Source organism: Cherax quadricarinatus, chromosome 26 (assembly GCF_038502225.1).
Source record: "Cherax quadricarinatus isolate ZL_2023a chromosome 26, ASM3850222v1, whole genome shotgun sequence".
Classification (NCBI taxonomy): Eukaryota; Metazoa; Arthropoda; class Malacostraca; order Decapoda; family Parastacidae; genus Cherax; species Cherax quadricarinatus.
The window spans coordinates 19,874,333-19,896,607 of NC_091317.1; the positions used below are offsets into that span (position 1 = coordinate 19,874,333).

The 22,275-nt window shown below is 38.9% G+C and overlaps 1 protein-coding gene across 14 annotated transcripts in view; it reads left to right on the forward strand.

Moving 5' to 3' along the window:
- Positions 1-22,275, forward strand: part of LOC128691673 (protein lap4) — an 854,149-nt gene that overhangs the window by 453,694 nt on the left and 378,180 nt on the right. For 13 of the 14 annotated variants that reach the window (XM_070088850.1, XM_070088860.1, XM_070088857.1 and 10 more), the window contains 2 exons: positions 7,631-7,861; positions 14,824-14,958. In XM_070088850.1, coding sequence (XP_069944951.1) covers positions 7,631-7,861; positions 14,824-14,958 — 366 coding nt within the window. The remainder of the gene's footprint in view (positions 1-7,630; positions 7,862-14,823; positions 14,959-22,275) is intronic. The other variant, XM_070088854.1, reaches the window with a different exon arrangement.

The following is a 22,275-nucleotide window of genomic DNA, read 5'->3' on the forward strand; positions in this document are numbered from 1 at the left end:
TGCTCACACTCCAACAGCTCGTCAGGTCCCAAAAACCATTTGTCTCCATTCACTCCTATCTAACATGCTCATGCACGCTTGCTGGAAGTCCAAGCCCCTCGCCCACAAAACCTCCTTTACTCCCTCCCTCCAACCTTCTTGAGGATGACCCCTACCCCTCCTTCCTTCCCCTACAGATTTATATGCTCTCCAAGTCATTATTCTTTGGTCCATTTTCTCTAAATGACCAAACCACCTCAACAACCCCTCTTCAGCCCTCTGACTAATTTTTTTTTTTTTTCAACAAGTCAGCCATCTCCCACCGAGGCAGGGTGACCCAAAAAAGAAAGAAAATCCCCAAAAAGAAAATGCTTTCATCATCATTCAACACTTTCACCACACTCACACATTATTACTTTTTGCAGAGGTGCTCAGAATACAACAGTTTAGAAGCATATACGTATAAAGATACACAACATATCCCTCCAAACTGCCAGTATCCCAAACCCCTCCTTTAAAGTGCAGGCATTGTACTTCCCATTTCCAGGACTCAAGTCCGACTATTGGCAGTTTGGAGGGATATGTTGTGTATCTTTATACGTATATGCTTCTAAACTGTTGTATTCTGAGCACCTCTGCAAAAGCAGTGATAATGTGTGAGTGTGGTGAAAGTGTTGAATGATGATGAAAGTATTTTCTTTTTGGAGATTTTCTTTCATTTTTTGGGTCACCCTGCCTCGGTGGGAGACGGCCGACTTGTTGAAAAAAAAAAAAAAAGTCCGACTATATGAAAATAACCGGCTTCCCTGAATCCCTTCACTAAATATTACCCTGCTCACACTCTAACTCTAATACTTTTAGTAATTCCACACCACCATTTAATTTCCACACTCCATATTCTCTGCATAATATATACACCAGACATTGCCCTTAGACAGGACATCTCCACTGCCTCCAACTGCCTCCTCGCTGCAGCATTTACAACCCAAGCTTCACACCCATATAAGAGAGTTCGTACCACTATACTTTCATACATTCCCTTCTTTGCTTCTATAGATAATGTCTTTTTTTGTCTCCACAGATACCTCAACATGCCACTCACCTTTTTGCCTTCATCAATTCAGTGGTTAACCTCATCCTACATAAACCCATCTGCTGACAAGTCAACTCCCAAATATCTGAAAATATTCACTTCTTCCATACTCGCTCTCTCCAATGTGATATCCAATTTTTCTTTATCTAAATCGTTTGATACCCTCATTACCTTACTCTTATATATGTTCACTCTCAACTTTCTACCTTTACACACCCTCCCAAACTCATCCACTAAGCTTTGCAACTTTTCTTTAGAATCTCTCATAAGCACAGTATCATCAGCAAAAAGTAACTGTGTCAACTCCCATTTTGTTCTCGATTCCCCATAATTTAATCCCACCCCTCTCCGCAACACCCTAGCATTCGCCTCCTTCACAACCCCATCTATAAATTTATTAACCATGGTGACATTACACATCCCTCTCTGAGACATACTTTTACCGGGAAGTAATCTCCGTCTCTCCTTCACACTCTAACCTGAGCCTCACTATCCTCATAAAAACTCTACATCATTTAGTATCTTACTACCTATTCCATATACTTGCAGCATCTGCCACATTGCTTCTCTATCCACTCTGTCATATGCCTTTTCTAAATTCATAAATGCAATGAAAATTTCCCTACCTTTATCTAGATACTGTTTGCATATAGGCTTCAATGTAAACACTTAATCCACACATCCCCTACCCACTCTAAAACCTCCTTGCTCATCCGCAATTCTGCATTCTGTCTTACCTCTAATTCTTTCAATAATAATCCTACCGTACACTTTACCTGGTATACTCAGTGAACTTATTCCCCTATAATTTTTACCATCTCTTTTGTCCCCCTTCACTCTATATAAAGGAACTATACATGCTCTCTGCCAATTCTTAGGTACCTTTCCCTCTTTCATACATTTATTAACCAAAAATACCAGCGACTCTAACACAATATATCCCCCCTGCTTTTAACATTTCTGTCATGATCCCATCAGTTTCAGCTGCTTTACCCCTTTTCATTCTACATAATGCCTCATGCACCTCCCCCTTCACTCACATCCTGGTCTTCTTCACTCCTAAAGGATGTTATACCTCCCTGACCTGTGCACGAAATTACCGCCTCCCTTTCTTCATCAACATTTAAAAGTTCCTCAAAATATTCCCGCCATCTACCCAATGCCTCCAGCTCCCCATCTACTAACTCCCCTTCTCTGTTTTTAACTGACAAATCCATTTATTCCCTAGGCTTTCTTAATGTGTTTATCTGCAAAATTTTTTCTTTTCATTAAAATTTCTTGACAGTGCCTCTCCCACTTTTTCATCTGCTCTCCTTTTGCACTCTCTCATCACACTCTTCACCTTTTTTTACTCTCCATATTCTTTGCTCTTCTTACAACATTTCTACTTGAAAAAAAACTTTCATAAGCTACCTTTTTCTCGTCCACTAACCTTTGCAATTTTTCTTTAGAATCTCCCATAAGCACAGTATCATCAGCAAAAAGTAACTGTATCACTTCCCATTTGTATTTGATTCCCCATAATTTAATCCCACCCCTCTCCCGAACACCCTAGCATTTACTTCTTTTACAACCCCATCTATAAATATATTAAACGACCATCGTGACATTACACATCCCTGTCTAAGACCTACTTTTACTGGGAAGTAGTCTCCCTCTCTTCTCCACACCCTAACCTGAGCCTCACTATCCTCATAAAAACTCTTAACAGCATTTAGTAACTTACCACCTATTCCACATACTTGGGACATCTGCCACATTGCTCCCCTATCCACTCTATCATATGCATTTTCTAAATCCATAAATGGTTGGTCATTTAGAGAGAATGGAACAAAGCAAAATAACTTGGAGAGTGTATAAATCTGTAGGGAAAGGAAGACTGGGTAGGTATCATCCCTGAATAGATTGGAGGCAGGGGGTAAAGGAGTTTTTGTGGGTGAGGGGCTTGGACTTCCAGCAAGCATGCGTGAGTGTGTTAGATAGGAGTGAATGGAGACAAATGGCTTTGGGGACCTGACGAGCTGTTGGAGTGTGAGCAGGGTAATATTTTGTGAACTGATTCAGGGAACCCGGTTAGCCAGACTTGAGTCATGGAAATGGGAAGTACAATGCCTGCACTTTAAAGGAGGAGTTTGGGATACTGGCATTTTGGAGGGACATCTAAGCTGTCATATCTGAGTGCCTCTATTGAAACAGTGATTATGTATGAGTGATGGTGAACGTGTTGAATGATGAAAGTTTTTGCTTTCTTTTTTCTTTTTTTTTCTTTTTGGGTTACCCTGCCTCGGTGGGAAAAGGCCTACATGTTTAAAAAAAAAAAATCTTTGGGTTTATTCTTTTAACCCTTTGACTGTTTCAGGCCCCTTTCTGAAACTGTCATTCTATGACACCAAATATTCGAAAAAAAAAAATTATTTTTTCTCATGAAATGATAGAGAATCTTTTCCCGATGGTAATGACACCAAATGTTCGAAATTTGGTCGAAAACTCACGGAATTACTCTCCCATGAAGTTCGCAGAATCAGCGACGTATGTGTATCGGCGATTTCGCCGACTTTGAGCCCTGTTTTCAACCAATTTCGTTGTTCCAGTTGACCAAACTCATAGCTATTTCTTTAGAACTACATTTTATCTATCAGCTGAGTACAAGAAACTGCCCATTTACCAATTTGAACTACCCAATATAGTGGTCAGAAATTGGCAATTTGGCCAATTTCATGCAAATTAAAAATGATGCCAATTTCAAAATAAGGTCCAGAATAAACAAGGTAGACATTCTTGGCACTAAAATAGCATATCCTCTGTTCATTAGTCACATCTCTAGGCCCCTCTTATATTATTATTGCTTTCTATTTTGATTTTTTATTCATTCAAAAAAATACAAAATTTACTGTTATGCAGACTACTGCAGTATTGTAAAAGTGGTATAAATAATATCAGTGCACTAGTGAAAGAAAATTAGACTCCCCAGGTGACGTGTATTGGACGTAGTGTGATTTTTTTACTCCTGAACATTGGTAAAAATCGAACATTTCCGCTAATTTGAGCTCAGTTTCAAGGTCGTTTTCATTGTCAAAGTAATGAAAATCATCTCTATTTCTGTAATATGTTTTCCATTTTATCACCTAAGACCATGAAAACGCGAATACAACGATAAATATTATACGAAAATACACCTCAAAGTCGGCGTTTTATTCCAAAAAAACGATCAGAGTTTTTTTTTTTCTCATTACGCAATGTGTGCTGCAGGATTTTTTTTATGTGGTGCACACTGATCACACAGACCCATTCTCTCACATGTGGGCCTACCAGCTTTCTCCCGCTTGATTTGAAGCCACTAGAATTATCGAGTATATATACGTCAGAAACATTGGCTCGTAAGACGTATTTATACGTCGAAAACAGTCAAAGGGTTAATTATACAGTGGACCTTTGGTTTTTGGCCAGTGTGGAAATCGTGCAATTTGGATTTTGAGCATTTTTTTGGGGGTGGAATACCCCCCCCCAACCCCACTGATGGGGGGGTTCGTACATCGGCTCGGAAATTGAAATAAGACATTTAATGTCTTATTTTCCATTAATATAGACATTTTCATTAATCCATCAATGATTTTTTCTTCAAAATTATGTAAGAAACACATTACATAGCATATAAACATGCAGTGTTTTTATGCGACGACTCCCACCGAGGCAGGGTGACCCAACAAGAAAGAAAATCCCCAAAAAGAAAATACTTTCATCATCATTCAACTCTTTCACCTCACTCACACAGTCACTGTTTTTGCAGAGGTGCTCAGAACACAACAGCTTAGAAGCATGTATGTATAAAGATACACAACATATCCCTCCAAACTGTCAATATCCCGAACCCCTCCTTTAGAGTGCAGGCATTGTACTTCCCATTTCCAGGACTCAAGTCCGGCTATATAAAAATAACCGGTTTCCCTGAATCCCTTCACTAAATATTACCCTGCTCACACTCCAACAGATCGTCAGGTCCCAAATACCATTCGTCTCCATTCACTGCTATCGAACCCACTCGCGCATGCCTGCTGGAAGTCCAAGCCCCTCGCCCACAAAACCTCCCTTAGCCCTTCCTTCCAACCTTTTCAAGAACAACCCCTACTCCGCCTTCCTTCCCCTACAGATTTAAATGCTCTCCATGTCATTCTACTTTGATCCATTCTCTCTAAATGTCTTAAATGTCTTATTTATTTTCATTAATCCATCTATGATATTTTCTTCAAAATTATACCATAAGAAACACGTTACATAGCATATAAACATGCAATCTTTATATGCTATCGAGGGGTGGGGTCAGGTGAAGGATAAACATTACATTTTTTCTGGTCCAGCTTCAGAGAAAACATGTATGAATCTGCCTTGGCCCAGTAACCGCCCCTAATAATACGTAAGGCTTTTGTTTACAATTCTCGGCATGAATTATTCATTATTCTCCCTTTGTTTATGATGGCATCTAAAGGTAGTTGATTGAAATGATTAAACTCAGTGAACATGGTATGTCGATGGTAATAATATGGCCATAGGTCGCAGTCTATGTAGCCGGTAGGTATACACCTAGATGTAGTCCGTCTGGGACTACAAATAAATATTACTCACCAGCAAGAGTCTTCAATAAAGGTATGTAATGTTCATTTATCATTAAAATTAGTCATTTATATTTATTTCTCATTGTTTTCTGTATGTAAAACTACAGTTATTCTCTATAAAATGTATTTTTTGTTAATGTTTTTGGGTGTCAGAATCGGCCATTTTGGATTTAGGCCAACCTTCTGTAACGGATTTATTACGGAAACTGGGGGTCTACTGTACTTTGGATATAAATTTAGTTAGTCTTTTGGACTTATTATGCTTGCTTAGAAACTGCTGTTTTCGCTTCAGATTTCTGCTTACCGTGATTCCCGTCTTTTACTTTTTTTTGTGTTATACATATTTCGCTCTTAGACAGAAAAGAGAAGACATGAACACCATATACACGATTATCAAGATTATAAAGAAGACTTCCTAACCCCCATTAACCCTTTGACTGTTTCGGTCGTATGTATACGTCTTACGAGCCACCGTGTTTGACGTATACATACTCATAAATTCTACCGACTTCAAATCAAGCAGAAGAAAGCTGGTAGTCCCAAATTTGAGAGAATGGGTCTGTGTGGTCAGTGTGCACCATATAAAAAAAATCCTGGAGCACGCAGTGCATAATGAGAAAAAAAAAAAACTGGCCTTTTTTTTTTTTTAATTAAAATGCTGATTTTGTGGTTTATTTTTGTATAGTATTTATGGGTGTATTCATGTTTTCTTGGTCTCATTTGATAGAATGGAAAACATATTATAGAAATAGAGGTGATTTTGATTGGTTTTAATATAAAAAGAACCTGGAAATGGAGCTCAAAATAGGGGAAGTGTTTGATTTTTGCCGATGTTCAAAAGTAAACAAATGATGTCATTGTCCAATAAATGTCCAAGTAACCATTCTAATATGCAGTCATGAATGGATTGACATTATATGTACAATTATTACAGTATTGCAGTAATCTGCATAACAGTAAATCTTCTATTTTTTGTTTGAATAAAAACTCAAAATAGAAAGCAAGAGTAATATCAGAGGGGCCTGGAGACATGACTGATGAACAAAGAAAATCTTATTTTAGAGCCAGGAATGTCTGCATTGTTCATTCTTGACCGTATTTTGAAACCGTCATATTTTTTAATTTTCGTGAAATTGGCCAAATTGCAAATTCCTGACCACTTTATTGGGTAGTTGAAATTGGTAAATGGGCAGTTTCTTGTACTCAATCGATAGAAAAAACGAAGTTCTAAAGAAATGGCTATGAGTTTGGTCGACTGGAACAATGGAATTAGCCGAAAATAGGGCTCAAAGTGGGTGAAATCGCTGATTTGTAAATATCGCCAAGGTTGCTAACTTCACGAGAGTGTAATTCCGTAAGTTTTCGATCAAATTTCGTTCTCTTGGTGTCATTACCATCGGGAAAAGATTCTCTATCATTTCATAAGTTTTTTTTTTTTCAACACCAGGAGACGCCTCAGGATTGGGGCTTGCGACAGTCAAAGGGTTAAGTGGTATAACAGAAGGCCAACAATACTAACCCCCCTCCCCCCCTTTTTTATTTTGTGTGTGGGGGGGGGGCAGATCAACCAGGCTGTGGATATGAGGGCCAGTGGACTGTCAGTAGAAACAGCCTGGATGACCAGGGAAGAACCAGCAAGTCTGAGTATTAGTAGGAAGACTCTCAAACCTCATCAAAGGTTTGTTGAAAGGTGTGGTGAATCAGTGAAATGGACTACAAGAGGAAGTAGCGTCTTACAAGCTCTGGAAACTCCTCTTATCAAACTTTCTTGCAAATCAACTCCCAGTTTTCCTAAACTTCAAACAAGATATTACCCCATTGATTTTGTTTTGTGTTCTAGTTTCACCTCATTATCCTTAGACACAATTTTAAAAACATTCATCAGTTTTCTTGTCTGTCACTGTATATAATGGGATTACTTTTGCATTATATTGACTGTTTTTTTCAGAAAAATTCTAAAGTTGAGCAGCCTGTCGGTAATCATGTTATGGTTGAGGGAGTACAAAATACCTGTGCTGCTAGTGGACTTTTACAAGAGAGTGATGTAGAACAGACACCACCAACACAAATAATAGCCAACCATGTGGGCATGACTATCAACTCTCAAAGTAATACAACTACTCTAAATGGAGATCATACAAGTATAAATGGAGATGCTGAACTTGATGGCGAAATGGAGGTGAGAAGTTTGAAATATTTTTGTAAACTCAGACACTGTTGTTATTCATGAATATGAAATGATATGAATATGAAAAATATTTTGTAATTAAGTATGAGTTTAAAACTGCATTTACTGTAATATGAACCTAGAGGAATTGGTGGTATTTTATTTGTCAGGAAACAGGACAAGTGTTTTCTGACATGAATCTTAATAATATGATGACTGGATATAATTGAAGCTTTTGAGCATACACAAATAACCCGCACTTAGGAGAAAGAAAAGCTTACGATGACATTTTGGTCTGACTTGGACTATTTACAAAGTCACACTAACACAAAAAGGAGAAGGAGCCAGTATGTGTAGGTGAGGGGGACCGGTACGGGTTCAAGAGAGGAAGAAATAGAAGTATGAGTAGTGGTAAGACTGGTAGTGAAAGTACAGTGGACCCCCGCGTAACGATCACCTCCGAATGCGACCAATTATGTAATTGTATTTATGTAAGTGCGTTTGTACGTGTATGTTTGGGGGTCTGAAATGGACTAATCTACTTCACAATATTCCTTATGGGAACAAATTCGGTCAGTACTGGCACCTGAACATACTTCTGGAGTGAAAAAATATCGTTAACCGGGGGTCCACTGTAGTAGTAGAAGATATAGTGGTAATAGAGAGAGTAGTTTAGTGGCACAAGAGAGAGAGAGAGAGAGAGAGAGGGGAGTGAAGGGTGAATGAGGCACTAGTAATGGTAATAGCAGTAGTAGTAGAAATGGAGTGGTAGTCATAGTAGTATAAGTGGGGTTAATCTAAGGACAAGAAAAAGGAGCACTGCAGGAGAGCTATGGGCCCACAATGGGTAGGGCCAAAAACATGGGGAAAAAACTGATGGACAGAACATACTTATGCAGATGAACTAAAACAGAGAAAGAAAAAGGAAAAAATAGGAAAGGAGAAGAGGTAGGGAGAGGAAGAGAAGAAAGGATGAGGTTAGGTCATGAATGTTCTGAAGTTTGGAACATTTGACAGTGTAATGAGAAAGGAACCCATCTACAGAGACAAAGCCAGGACTATGATTCATACAAGGAAAGTTGTGTATAAGGGATATTTCAGTAAGATAGCAACTGTAAAAGCTGGAAGTAGGGTAGACAGTTTCAGCAGAAGACCAGTCAGTTGCCTCCCTTCATCTTTCACTTCCCTTTCTCTCTTGTTCCACTAAATTGCTCTCCCTACTTTCTACTACTAATATTACTTCTACTATTACAACAAGCCTTACTACAACCACTACTTATTTTTCTTCCTCTTTTGGTCCCATCTTGTCCTTGCCTATGTACAGTAGGGTCCCACTTTACGGCATTTCACTAATATGGGCATTTCAAATTAATACCAAAACTATACAGCTCCCTTTCCACCCCACCTGACTCGCTAGTACAGTCACCGTGCACTACTGTTTGTTCACATCCTCCGTTAGCTCTGCGTCTTTCCATTACATCTGGAAACTTTTCCAAATTTCAAGTGTTTTAAAGTTTTTGCATATTTTATATATACTCTGATAATTATACTGAAGTGTACTTGTACACTGTGCTGGCGTGCAGGTACACATTAAAATCACTAGTTTCACTAGTCATGAAGACGCCATATTATTATTATTAAAAATTATAATCGTTATGGGGCGCTTTATGTGTCGTATATTATGTTAATATAGACAGTTTCATTAATTCATCTGTGATATTTTTTATCAAAATTATTTAAGAAACATCTACATAACATAAAAACGTGATAAATATAAGATGTAGTAGCCAGGCATCTTGTCGGAGTAACGGCAAGAATTACATTTTCTCTAGTTCATCGTAAGATACAATGTGTACACTATAGTATTACTGGGGGTAACTTTAATTGAGCTATGTGTAGAAAGAGATTTGGTAATAAGTAATACATATTTTATGAAAAAGAGGATAAATAAATATACAAGGTATGATGTAGCACGTAATGAAAGTAGTTTGTTAGATTATGTATTGGTGGATAAAAGGTTGATGGGTAGGCTCCAGGATGTACATGTTTATGGAGGGGCAACTGATATATTGGATCATTATTTAGTTGTAGCTACAGTTAGAGTAAGAGGTAGATGGGAAAAGAGGAAGGTGGCAACAACAAGTAAGAGGGAGGTAAAAGTGTATAAACTAAGGGAGGAGGAAGTTCGGGGATGATATAAGCGACTATTGGCAGAAAGGTGGGCTAGTGCAAAAATGAGTAGTGGGGGGGTTGAAGAGGGTTGGAATAGTTTTAAAAATGCAGTATTAGAATGTGGGGCAGAAGTTTTGTGGTTATAGGAGGGTGGGGGCAGGTGGAAAGAGGAGTGATTGGTGGAATGATGAAGTAAAGGGTGTGATAAAAGAGAAAAAGTTAGCTTATGAGAGGTTTTTACAAAGCAGAAGTGTTATAAGAAAAGCAGAGTATTTTTTTTTTTTTTCAACAAGTCGGCCGTCTCCCACCGAGGCAGGGTGACCCAAAAAAGAAAGAAAATCCCCAAAAAGAAAATACTTTCATCATCATTCAACACTTTAACCACACTCGCACATTATCACTGTTTTTGCAGAGGTGCTCAGAATGCAACAGTCTAGAAGCATACACATATAAAGATACACAACATATCCCTCCAAACTGCCAATATCCCAAACCCCTCCTTTAAAGTGCAGGCATTGTACTTCCCATTTCCAGGACTCAAGTCCGACTATATGAAAATAACCGGTTTCCCTGAATCCCTTCACTAAATATTACCCTGCTCACACTCCAACAGATCGTCAGGTCCCAAGTACCATTCGTCTCCATTCACTCCTATCTAACACGCTCACGCACGCTTGCTGGAAGTCCAAGCCCCTTACCCACAAAACCTCCTTTACCCCCTCTCTCCAACCCTTTCGAGGACGACCCCTACCCCGCCTTCCTTCCCCTATAGATTTATATGCTTTCCATGTCATTCTACTTTGATCCATTCTCTCTAAATGACCAAACCACCTCAACAACCCCTCCTCTGCCCTCTGACTAATACTTTTATTAACTCCACACCTTCTCCTAATTTCCACACTCCGAATTTTCTGCATAATATTTACACCACACATTGCCCTTAAACAGGACATCTCCATTGCCTCCAACCGTCTCCTCGCTGCTGCATTTACCACCCAAGCTTCACACCCATATAAGAGTGTTGGTACTACTATACTTTCATACATACCCTTCTTTGCCTCCATAGATAACGTTTTTTGACTCCACATATACCTCAACGCACCACTCACCTTTTTTCCCTCATCAATTCTATGATTAACCTCATCCTTCATAAATCCATCCGCCGACACGTCAACTCCCAAGTATCTGAAAACATTCACTTCTTCCATACTCCTCCTCCCCAATTTGATATCCAATTTTTCTTTATCCAAATCATTTGACACCCTCATCAGGTTGGTAGACAGCAACCGCCCAGGGAGGTACTACCGTCCTGCCAAGCGAGTGTAAAACGAAAGCCTGTAATCGTTTTACATGATGGTAGGATTGCTGGTGTCTTTTGTCTGTCTCATAAATATGCAAGATTACAGGTAAGTCTTGCTACTTCTACTTACACTTAGGTCACACTACACATACATGTACAAGCATATATATACACACCCCTCTGGGTTTTCTTCTATTTTCTTTCTAATTCTTGTTCTTGTTTATTTCCTCTTATCTCCATGGGGAAGTGGAACAGAATTCTTCCTCTGTAAGCCATGCTTGTCATAAGAGGCGACTAAAATGCCGGGAGCAAGGGGCTAGTAACCCCTTCTCCTGTATATATTACTAAATTTAAAAGGAGAAACTTCAGTTTTTTCTTTTGGGCCACCCCACCTCAGTGGGATACGGCTGGTACGTTGAAAGAAGAATCACCTTACTCTTTTCTATGTTCACTTTCAACTTTCTACCTTTACACACATTCCCAAACTCATCCACTAACCTTTGCAATTTTTCTTTAGAATCTCCCATAAGCACAGTATCATCAGCAAAAAGTAACTGTGTCAATTCCCATTTTGAATTTGATTCCCCATAATTTAATCCCACCCCTCTCCCGAACACCCTAGCATTTACTTCCTTTACAACCCCATCTATAAATATATTAAACTTCCATGGTGACATTACACATCCCTGTCTAAGACCTACTTTTACCGGGAAGTAGTCTCCCTCTCTTCTACACACCCTAACCTGAGCCTCACTATCCTCATAAAAACTCTTTACAGCATTTAATAACTTACCACCTATTCCATATACTTGCAACATCTGCCACATTGCTCCTCTATCCACTCCATCATATGCCTTTTCTAAATCCATAAATGCAATAAAAACTTCCCTACCTTTATCTAAATACTGTTCACATATATGTTTCAATGTAAACACTTGATCTACAAATCCCCTACCCACTCTGAAACCTCTTTGCTCATCCAGAATCCTACATTCTGTCTTACCTCTAATTCTTTCAATTATAACCCTACCGGCTATTAGGGTGTGTAGAAGAGAGGGAGACTACTTCCCGGTAAAAGTAGGTCTTAGACAGGGATGTGTAATGTCACCATGGATGTTTAATATATTTATAGATGGGGTTGTAAAGGAAGTAAATGCTAGGGTGTTCGGGAGAGGGGTGGGATTAAATTTTGGGGAATCAAATTCAAAATGGGAATTGACACAGTTACTTTTTGCTGATGATACTGTGCTTATGGGAGATTCTAAAGAAAAATTGCAAAGGTTAGTGGATGAGTTTGGGAATGTGTGTAAAGGTAGAAAGTTGAAAGTGAACATAGAAAAAGAGTAAGGTGATGAGGGTATCAAATGATTTAGATAAAGAAAAATTGGATATCAAATTGGGGAGGAGGAGTATGGAAGGAGTAAATGTTTTCAGATACTTGGGGGTTGACGTGTCGGCGGATGGATTTACGAAGGATGAGGTTAATCATAGAATTGATGAGGAAAAAAAGGTAAGTGGTGCGTTGAGGTATATGTGGAGTCAAAAAAAACGTTATCTATGGAGGCAAAGAAGGGAATGTATGAAAGTATAGTAGTACCAACACTCTTATATGGGTGTGAAGCTTGGGTGGTAAATGCAGCAGCGAGGAGATGGTTGGAGGCAGTGGAGATGTCCTGTTTAAGGGCAATGTGTGGTGTAAATATGCAGAAAATTCGGAGTGTGGAAATTAGGAAAAGGTGTGGAGTTAATAAAAGTATTAGTCAGAGGGCAGAAGAGGGGTTGTTGAGGTGGTTTGGTCATTTAGAGAGAATGGATCAAAGTAGAATGACATGGAAAGCATATAAATCTATAGGGGAAGGAAGGCGAGGTAGGGGTCGTCCTCGAAAGGGTTGGAGAGAGGGGGTAAAGGAGGTTTTGTGGGCAAGGGGCTTGGACTTCCAGCAAGCGTGCATGAGCGTGTTAGATAGGAGTGAATGGAGACGAATGGTACTTGGGACCTGACGATCTGTTGGAGTGTGAGCAGGGTAATATTTAGTGAAGGGATTCAGGGAAACCGGTTATTTTCATATAGTTGGACTTGAGTCCTGGAAATGGGAAGTACAATGCCTGCACTTTAAAGGAGGGGTTTGGGATATTGGCAGTTTGGAGGGATATGTTGTGTATCTTTATACGTATATGCTTCTAAACTGTTGTATTCTGAGCACCTCTGCAAAAACAGTGATTATGTGTGAGTGTGGTGAAAGTGTTGAATGATGATGAAAGCATTTTCTTTTTGGGGATTTTCTTTCGTTTTTGGGTCACCCTGCCTTGGTGGGAGACGGCCAACTTGTTGAAAAAAAAAAAAAATACATATACAAACATATATATACACACTCTTCTGGGTTTTCTTCTGTTTTCTTTCTGGTTCTTGTTCTTGCTTATTTCCTCTTACCTCCATGGGGAAGTGTAACAGAATTCTTCCTCCGTAAGCCATGCGTGTTGTAAGAGGCGACTAAAATGCCGGGATCAAGGGGCTAGTAACCTCTTCTCCTGTATATATTACTAAATGTAAAAGGAGAAACTTTCGTTTTTCCTTTTGGGCCACCCCACCTCGGTGGGATACGGCTGGTGTGTTGAAAGAAAGAAAGATTAATAAGCATCAGAGAGAGTGGCTCCCCTTGCGCCTTCATCTGTTCGCAGTTCTCAGCGCCTCCTTGTCTCTTGCTTACTCATTCTCTCGTTTATGATGGCATCTAAGGGTAGCTCTTAGAAACAGTTAAACTCTGTGAACAAGGTATGTCACTCTGAGGCTCTTTAAATTCAGGTGTAGTAGCTACCACATCTGAGTTTCGATAATAAATACTCACCTCTTGCCCTACATTAAGACTTCACATATTTTAATGTAAGTAATGAGTTTACTGTATGCGTATTTTATCTCTCTGGACTGCTTCAGATATCGTATATTATTTGTAGATGTGGTAGCCAGGTGGGCTACTATACCTAACATACCTGACTTTCAACAATAAATGCTACTCACCTCTCACCCTACATTAAGATGCCAAATATTTTAAGGTAAGTAATGAATGTACTTGTATATTTTACTTATTGCTTTTTAATTCCTAGTTCTACTGTTAACTTAATATATGTTAGGGTAAACTTGTGTGGTATTTATGCACATTTATGTGGAAAAAATGGCGTTCCACTTTACGGTGGTAGTCTGGAACCTAACTTGCCATGTAAGTGGGGCCCTATTGTATACTGGCCCTTTCAGTCTTCTGTGTTAGTGTGACTTCGAGTTTGTAAATGGTCCAAATGTCGTCGTAAGTCTTTTTTCTCTCCTACATGCGGGTTATTTGTGTAATGTTCCAGTCACTGTATTGTGCCTTTTTGTTCCCTTTTGAGCGTAGTGTATATTATGAATTGTTTGTTATGAATTGCTGTTGTATATATCTCTAGTTTAATATTTTTCTTTATAAGCAGTACATGATGTAGATAGTGCATGATTGTGTAACCTTTCCATCAGCACAATGACAAAGAGAACTTCCCGACCCAGATATTGACGGAAACACTCTACACTACACTCATGCGGGATCATAACGGTTTGGGCTTCAGCATTGCAGGAGGGAGAGGAGCAGCACAGTTCAAAGATGGTTCAGATGTAAGTAACTGGAAAGTAAATAAGATTTTAACTTTACAGACAGGATGATTATACTTCAACAGGTGTTCCTCACCTTATGATGGGGTGAAGTTCCAATGAGCCCATCATAAGTTGAAAATATTGTAAGTCAGTTATGATTTTTTTAACACACCAGCTATTTCCCACCAAGGCAGGGTAACCCAAAAAGAAAAAAACCCAAAGAGAAAGAAAAAACTTTCATCATAATTCAACATTTTCACTATCACTCATACTTAATCACTGTCTTTGCAGAGGCACTCAGATACGACAGCTTAGACATCCCTCCAAATTGTCAATATCTCAAACTCCTCCTTCATAGTGCAGGCATTGTACTTCCCATTTCCAGGACTCAAGTCTGGCTAACTGGTTTCCCTGAATCCCTTCACAAAATATTACCCTTCTCACACCCCAACAGCACATCAGGTCCCATAAACCATTTGTCTCCATTCACTACTATCTAACACGCTCACGCATGCTTGCTGGAAGTCCAAACCCCTTGCCTACGAAACCTCCTGTACCCCCTCCCTCCAACTTTTTCGGGGATGACCCCTACCCAGTCTTCCTTCCCCTACAGATTTATACGCTCTCCAAGTGATTCTCCTTTGTTCCATTCTCTCTAAATGACCAAACCACCTCAACTGCCCCTCTTCAGTCCTCTGACTAATACTTTTAGTAACTCCACACCTCCTCCTAATTTCCACACTACGAATTCTCTGCATAATATTTACACCACATATTGCCCTTAGACAGGACATCTGCACTGCCTCCAGCCACCTCCTCGCTGCAGCATTTACAACCCATGTTTCACACCCATAGGAGTGTTGGTTCTACTATCGTACATTCCCTTCTTTGCCTCCATGGACAAGGTTCTTTGTCTCCACAGATACCTCAATGCACCACTCACCGTTTTTCCTTCATCAATTCAATGGTTAACCTCATCCTTCATAGACCTATCCACTGACACGTCAACTCCCAAATATCTGAAAACATTCACTTCTTCCATACTTGCTCCAATGTGATAACCAATTTTTCTTTATCTAAATCGTTTGATACCCTCATCACCTTACTCTTATCTATATTCACTTTCAACTTAATATCATTACACACCCTCCCAAACTTGTCCACTAACCTTTGCAACTTTTCTTTAGAATCCCCTAAAATCACAGTATCATCAGCAAAAAGTAACTGTGTCAATTCCCATTTTGTAATTGATTCCCCATAATTTAATCCCACCCTCTTCCCAGCACCCTAACATTTTCTTCTTTTACATCCCCATATGTAAATATATTATACAGCCATGGTGACATTACACATCCCTGTCTAAGACCTACTTTTACTGGGAAGTACTTTCCCTCTCTCCTTACCCACCCAATTCTGAGCCTCACTATCCTCATAAAAATTCTTTTCAGCATTTAGTAAGTTAGTAACTTTTCTATACACTTGCAACATCTGCCACATTGCTCCTCTATCCACTCTGTCATATGCCTTTTCTAAATCCATAAATGCAATGAGAACTTCCTTTCTTTTATTTAAATACTGTTCACATATATGCTTCAATGTAAATACCTGATCTACACATCCCCTACCCATTCTAAAGCCTCATTGCTCATCTGCAATCCTGTTTTCTGTCTTACCTCTTAATTCTTTCAATAATATCCCTACCATACACTTTCCCTGGTACACTCAGTAAACTTATTCCCTTATAATTTTTACATCTTCTGTCCCCCTTCCCTTTTTATAATGAATTATACATGCTCTTTGCCAATCCCTAGGTACCTTCCCCTCTTTCATACATTTATTAAACAAAAATACCAACCACTCCAACACTATATCTACCCCTGCTTTTAGCATTTTTGTCCTAATTCCAGCAGTTCCAGCTGCTTTACCCCCTTTCATTCTACATAATGCCTTGCACACCTTGCCCACAAACACATCCTGCTCTTCTTCACTCCTAAAAGATGTTATACTTCTCTGGCCAGTGCATGAAATTAATACCTCCTTTTGTTCATCGACATTTAAGAGTTCCTCAAAATATTCCCGCCATCTAACCAATACTTCATACATACAGCTGTGAATATAATATGTTAAATAAATGTGTAACTACTATCAATGAATAAGTAAAACAAATAATTACTGCAACGAAATACCAGTATTGAAAAGTAAATAAACAAGTTTATCTTAAACAATTTAGATAAGGAGAAATTGGATAGTAGATTGGGAGGGAGTATGGAAGAATAAAATGTGTTCAGATATTTGGGAGTAGACTTACCAGCAGATGGGTTTATGAAGGATGAGGATAATCATAGAATTGATGAAGGAAAAAAGCTGGGTGGTGCATTGAGGTATCTGTGAAGTCAAAGAACAATATCCATGGAGTCAAAGAAGGGAATGTATGAGAGTATAGTGGTACCAACACTCTTATATGGATCTGAAGCATGGATTGCAAATGTTGCAGCAAGTAGGAGGCTGTAAGCAGTGGGGATGTTGTGTCTAAGGGCAATGTGTGGCATAAATATTGTGCAGAGAATTCATAGTGTGTAAATGAGGAGGTGTGGAGTTATTAACCCTTTGAGGGTCGACAGGCCCTCTCCGAAACTCGTTCTCAGGGTCGGCCAAATTTAAAAAAAAAAAAAAAAATTATTTTCTCTTATGAAAAGATAGAGAATCTTTTCCCGATCATAAAGACACCAAAAGTTTGAAATTTGATAGAAAACTTACGAAATTATGCTCTCGCAAAGTTAGCGGTCTCGGCGATGTTTACGCATCGGCGATTTTGCCCACTTTGAGCCCCATTTTTGGCCAATTTCGCTGCACTAGTTGACAAAAAACATGAATATTTCGCTAGAACTCCATTTTTTCTATCGAATGGGTGCAAGAAACCACCCATTTATGAAATTCAACTATCCAGTACAGTGGTCAGAATTTAGCAATTTTGCCAATTTCACACAAATTTCAGAAGATGCCAATTTCCGAATAGGGTCCAGAATAAACAAGAAAGACATTCCTGGCACTAAAATGACATTTCCTCTAGTCATTAGTCACATCTCAAGGCCCCTCTTATATTGTTTTGCTTTCCATTTTGAATTTTTATTCTCACAAAAAATATAAGATTTACTGTTATGCAGACTACTGCATTAGTGTAAAAAATGGTATATATATTATTGGTGCACTTGTGAAAGAATATTAGACTCACCAGTTGATGTGTATTGCACGCTTGGCACGATTTGTTTACTTTTGAAGTTTGGTAAAAATCGAACATTTCTGCTACTTTGAGCTCAATTTCAAGGCACCTTTCATTGTAAAACCAGCCAAAATCATCTCAATTTCTGTAATATGTCTTCCATTCTATAAAATGAGACCAAGAAAACTAGAATACAACAATAAATACCATACGAAAATACACTGCAAAGTCGCTGATTTATTCCAAAAAAATGGTCAAAGTTTTTTTTTTCTCATTATGCACTGTGTGCTGCAGGATTTTTTTTAGACTGTACACACTGACCACATAGACCCATTCTTTCATATGAAGGCCCACCAGCTTTCTCCCACTAGATTTGAGGCCGCTAGAATTTATGCGTACTAGTACGTCAAAAACCCCTACGCGTAAGACGTACTAGTACGACGAAAACCCTCAAAGGGTTAAAAATATTATTCCAAGGGCTGAGGAGGGGTTGTTGAGGTGGTTTGATCATTTAGGGAGGATGGAGCAAAATAGGATGACTTGGAGGGTGTATAAATCTGTAGTGGAGGGAAGGAGGGGTAGGGGTCGTCTTAGGAAATGAGGGAGCTGGTAAAAGAGGTTTTCTGTGCAAGGGGCTTGGATATGCAGTAGGCATGTGTGGATGTTATGAATGAGAAGAAGCTGGATGTCCTGGCTTTAAGTGAAACAAAGCTGAAGGGGGTGGGAGAGTTTCAATGGAGAGGAATAAATGGGATTAGGTCAGGGGTTTCAGATAGAGTTAGAGCTAAAGGAGCAGCAATAATGTTGAAGGATAAGCTATGGCAGGAAAAGAGGGACTATAAATGTATTAATTCAAGGATTATGTGGAGTAAAATAAAGATTGGATGTGAAAAGTGGGTTATAATAAGTGTGTATGCACCTGGAGAAGAGAGAAGTGTAGAGGAGAGAGAGAGATTTTGGGAAATGTTGAGTGAATGTGTGGGGAGTTTTGAATCAAGTGTGAGAGTAATGGTGGTTGGGGATTTCAATGCTAAAGTGGGTAAAAATGTTGTGGAGGGAGTAGTAGGTAAATTTGGGGTGCCAGGGGCAAATGTAAATGGGGAGCCTTTGATTGAGCTATGTGTAGAAAGAGATTTGGTAATAAGTAATACATATTTTATGAAAAAGAGGATAAATAAATATACAAGGTATGATGTAGCACGTAATGAAAGTAGTTTATTAGATTATGTATTGGTGGATAAAAGGGTGATGGGTAGGCTCCAGGATGTACATGTTTATAGAGGGGCAACTGATATTTCGGATCATTATTTAGTTGTAGCTACAGTTAGAGTAAGAGGTAGATGGGAAAAGGGGAAGGTGGCAACAACAAGTAAGAGGGAGGTGAAAGTGTATAAACTAAGGGAGGAGGAAGTTTCGGGTGAGATATAAGCGACTATTGGTAGAAAGGTGGGCTAGTGCAAAGATGAGTAGCGGGGGGGTTGAAGAGGGTTGAAATAGTTTTAAAAATGCAGTATTAGAATGTGGGGCAGAAATTTGTGGTTATAGGAGGGTGGGGGCAGGAGGAAAGAGGAGTGATTGGTGGAATGATGAAGTAAAGGGTGTGATAAAAGAGAAAAAGGTAGCTTATGAAAGGTTTTTACAAAGCAGAAGTGTTATAAGAAGAGCAGAGTATATGGAGAGTAAAAGAAAGGTAAAGAGAGTGGTGAGAGAGTGCAAAAGGAGAGCAGATGATAGAGTGGGAGAGGCACTGTCAAGAAATTTTAATGAAAATAAGAAAAAATTTTGGAGTTAAACAAGTTAAGAAAGCCTAGGGAAAGTATGGATTTGTCAGTTAAAAACAGAGTAGGGGAGTTAGTAGATGGGGAGATGGAGGTATTAGGTAGATGGCAAGAATATTTTGAGGAACTTTTAAATGTTAAGGAAGAAAGAGAGGCAGTAATTTCATGCACTGGTCAGGGAGGTATACCATCTTTTAGGAGTGAAGAAGAGCAGAATGTAAGTGTGGGGGAGGTATGTGAGGCATTACATAGAATGAAAGGGGGTAAAGCAGCTGAAACTGATGGGATCATGATAGAAATGATAAAAGCATGGGGGGGATACAGTGGACCCCCACATAACGATTACCTCCAAATGTGACCAATTATGTAAGTGTATTTATGTAAGTGCGTTTGTACGTGTATGTTTGGGGGTCTGAAATGGACTAATCTACTTCACAATATTTCTTATGGGAACAAATTCGGTCAGTACTGGCACCTGAACATACTTCTGGAGTGAAAAAATATCGTTAACCGGGGGTCCACTGTATAGTGTTGGACTGGTTGGCACTTTTGTTTAATAAATTTATGAAAGAGGTGAAGGTACCTAGGGATTGGCAGAGAGCATGTATAGTCCCTTTATATAAAGGGAAAGGGGACAAAAGAGACTGTAAAAATTATAGCGGAATAAGTTTACTGAGTATACCAGGAAAAGTGTACGGTAGGGTTATAATTGAAAGAATTAGAGGTAAGACAGAATGTAGGATTCTGGATGAGCAAGGAGGTTTCAGAGTGGGTAGGGGATTTGTAGATAAAGTGTTTACATTGAAACATATATGTGAACAGTATTTAGATAAAGGTAGGGAAGTTTTTATTGCATTTATGGATTTAGAAAAGGCATATGATGGAGTGGATAGAGGAGCAATGTGGCAGATGTTGCAAGTATATGGAATAGGTGGTAAGTTATTAAATGCTGTAAAGATTTTTTATGAGGATAGTGAGGCTCAGGTTAGGGTGTGTAGAAGAGAGGGAGACTACTTCCCGGTAAAAGTAGGTCTTAGACAGGGATGTGTAATGTCACCATGGATGTTTAATATATTTATAGATGGGGTTGTAAAGGAAGTAAATGCTAGGGTGTTCGGGAGAGGGGTGGGATTAAATTTTGGGGAATCAAATTCAAAATGGGAATTGACACAGTCACTTTTTGCTGATGATACTGTGCTTATGGGAGATTCTAAAGAAAAATTGCAAAGGTTAGTGGATGAGTTTGGGAATGTGTGTAAAGGTAGAAAGTTGAAAGTGAACATAGAAAAGAGTAAGGTGATGAGGGTATCAAATGATTTAGATAAAGAAAAATTGGATATCAAATTGGGGAGGAGGAGTATGGAAGAAGTGAATGTTTTCAGATACTTGGGAGTTGACGTGTCGGCGGATGGATTTACGAAGGATGAGGTTAATCATAGAATTGATGAGGGAAAAAAGGTGAGTGGTGCGTTGAGGTATATGTGGAGTCAAAAAACGTTAACTATGGAGGCAAAGAAGGGAATTTATGAAAGTATAGTAGTACCAACACTCTTATATGGGTGTGAAGCTTGGGTGGTAAATGCAGCAGTGAGGAGACGGTTGGAGGCAGTGGAGATGTCCTGTTTAACCCTTTCAGGGTCCGTCCCGTAGATCTACGGCTTTACGTTCAGGGTCCAAACCGTAGATCTACGCCATGAGCTCAGCTCACTCTGATAAACTGTGAGTGGTACATTTGGGCCTAGATATGAGAGAATACATCTATGTGGTATATGTGCACCATATAAAACAGATCCTGCAGCACACTGTGTATAATGAGAGAAAAAAAATGAAATCATGATTTTTCGATTAAAACAGCAAATTTGCAGTGTTTTTTCGTATGTTTTTTATAGTTGTATTTGCGATTTCTTGGTCTCATTTGATAGAATGGAAGACATATTACAGAAATAGAGATGATTTTGATTGGTTTTAGCACTGGAAATGGCTTGAAACTGAGCTCAAAGTAGCAGAAATGTTAAATTTTTGCCGATATTCAAGAGTAAACAAACGACCTCACACGTGTAATACACGTCAGCTGGTGGGTCTAATATACATTCACAAATATGGTGATGATATTTATACAATTATTACAGTATTGCATAACAGTAAATCTTCTATTTTTTGGTGTGAATAAAAATTCATTATGTGAATAAAAAATCAAAATGGAATTTATTTGTAAAGCCTCAAAACATAACTAATGAACAGAGGAAATGTTAGTTTAGTGCCAGGAATGCCTACATTGTTCATTCTGGACCCTATTTTGAAATTGGAATATTTTGAACTTTGTGTTAGATTGGCCAAATT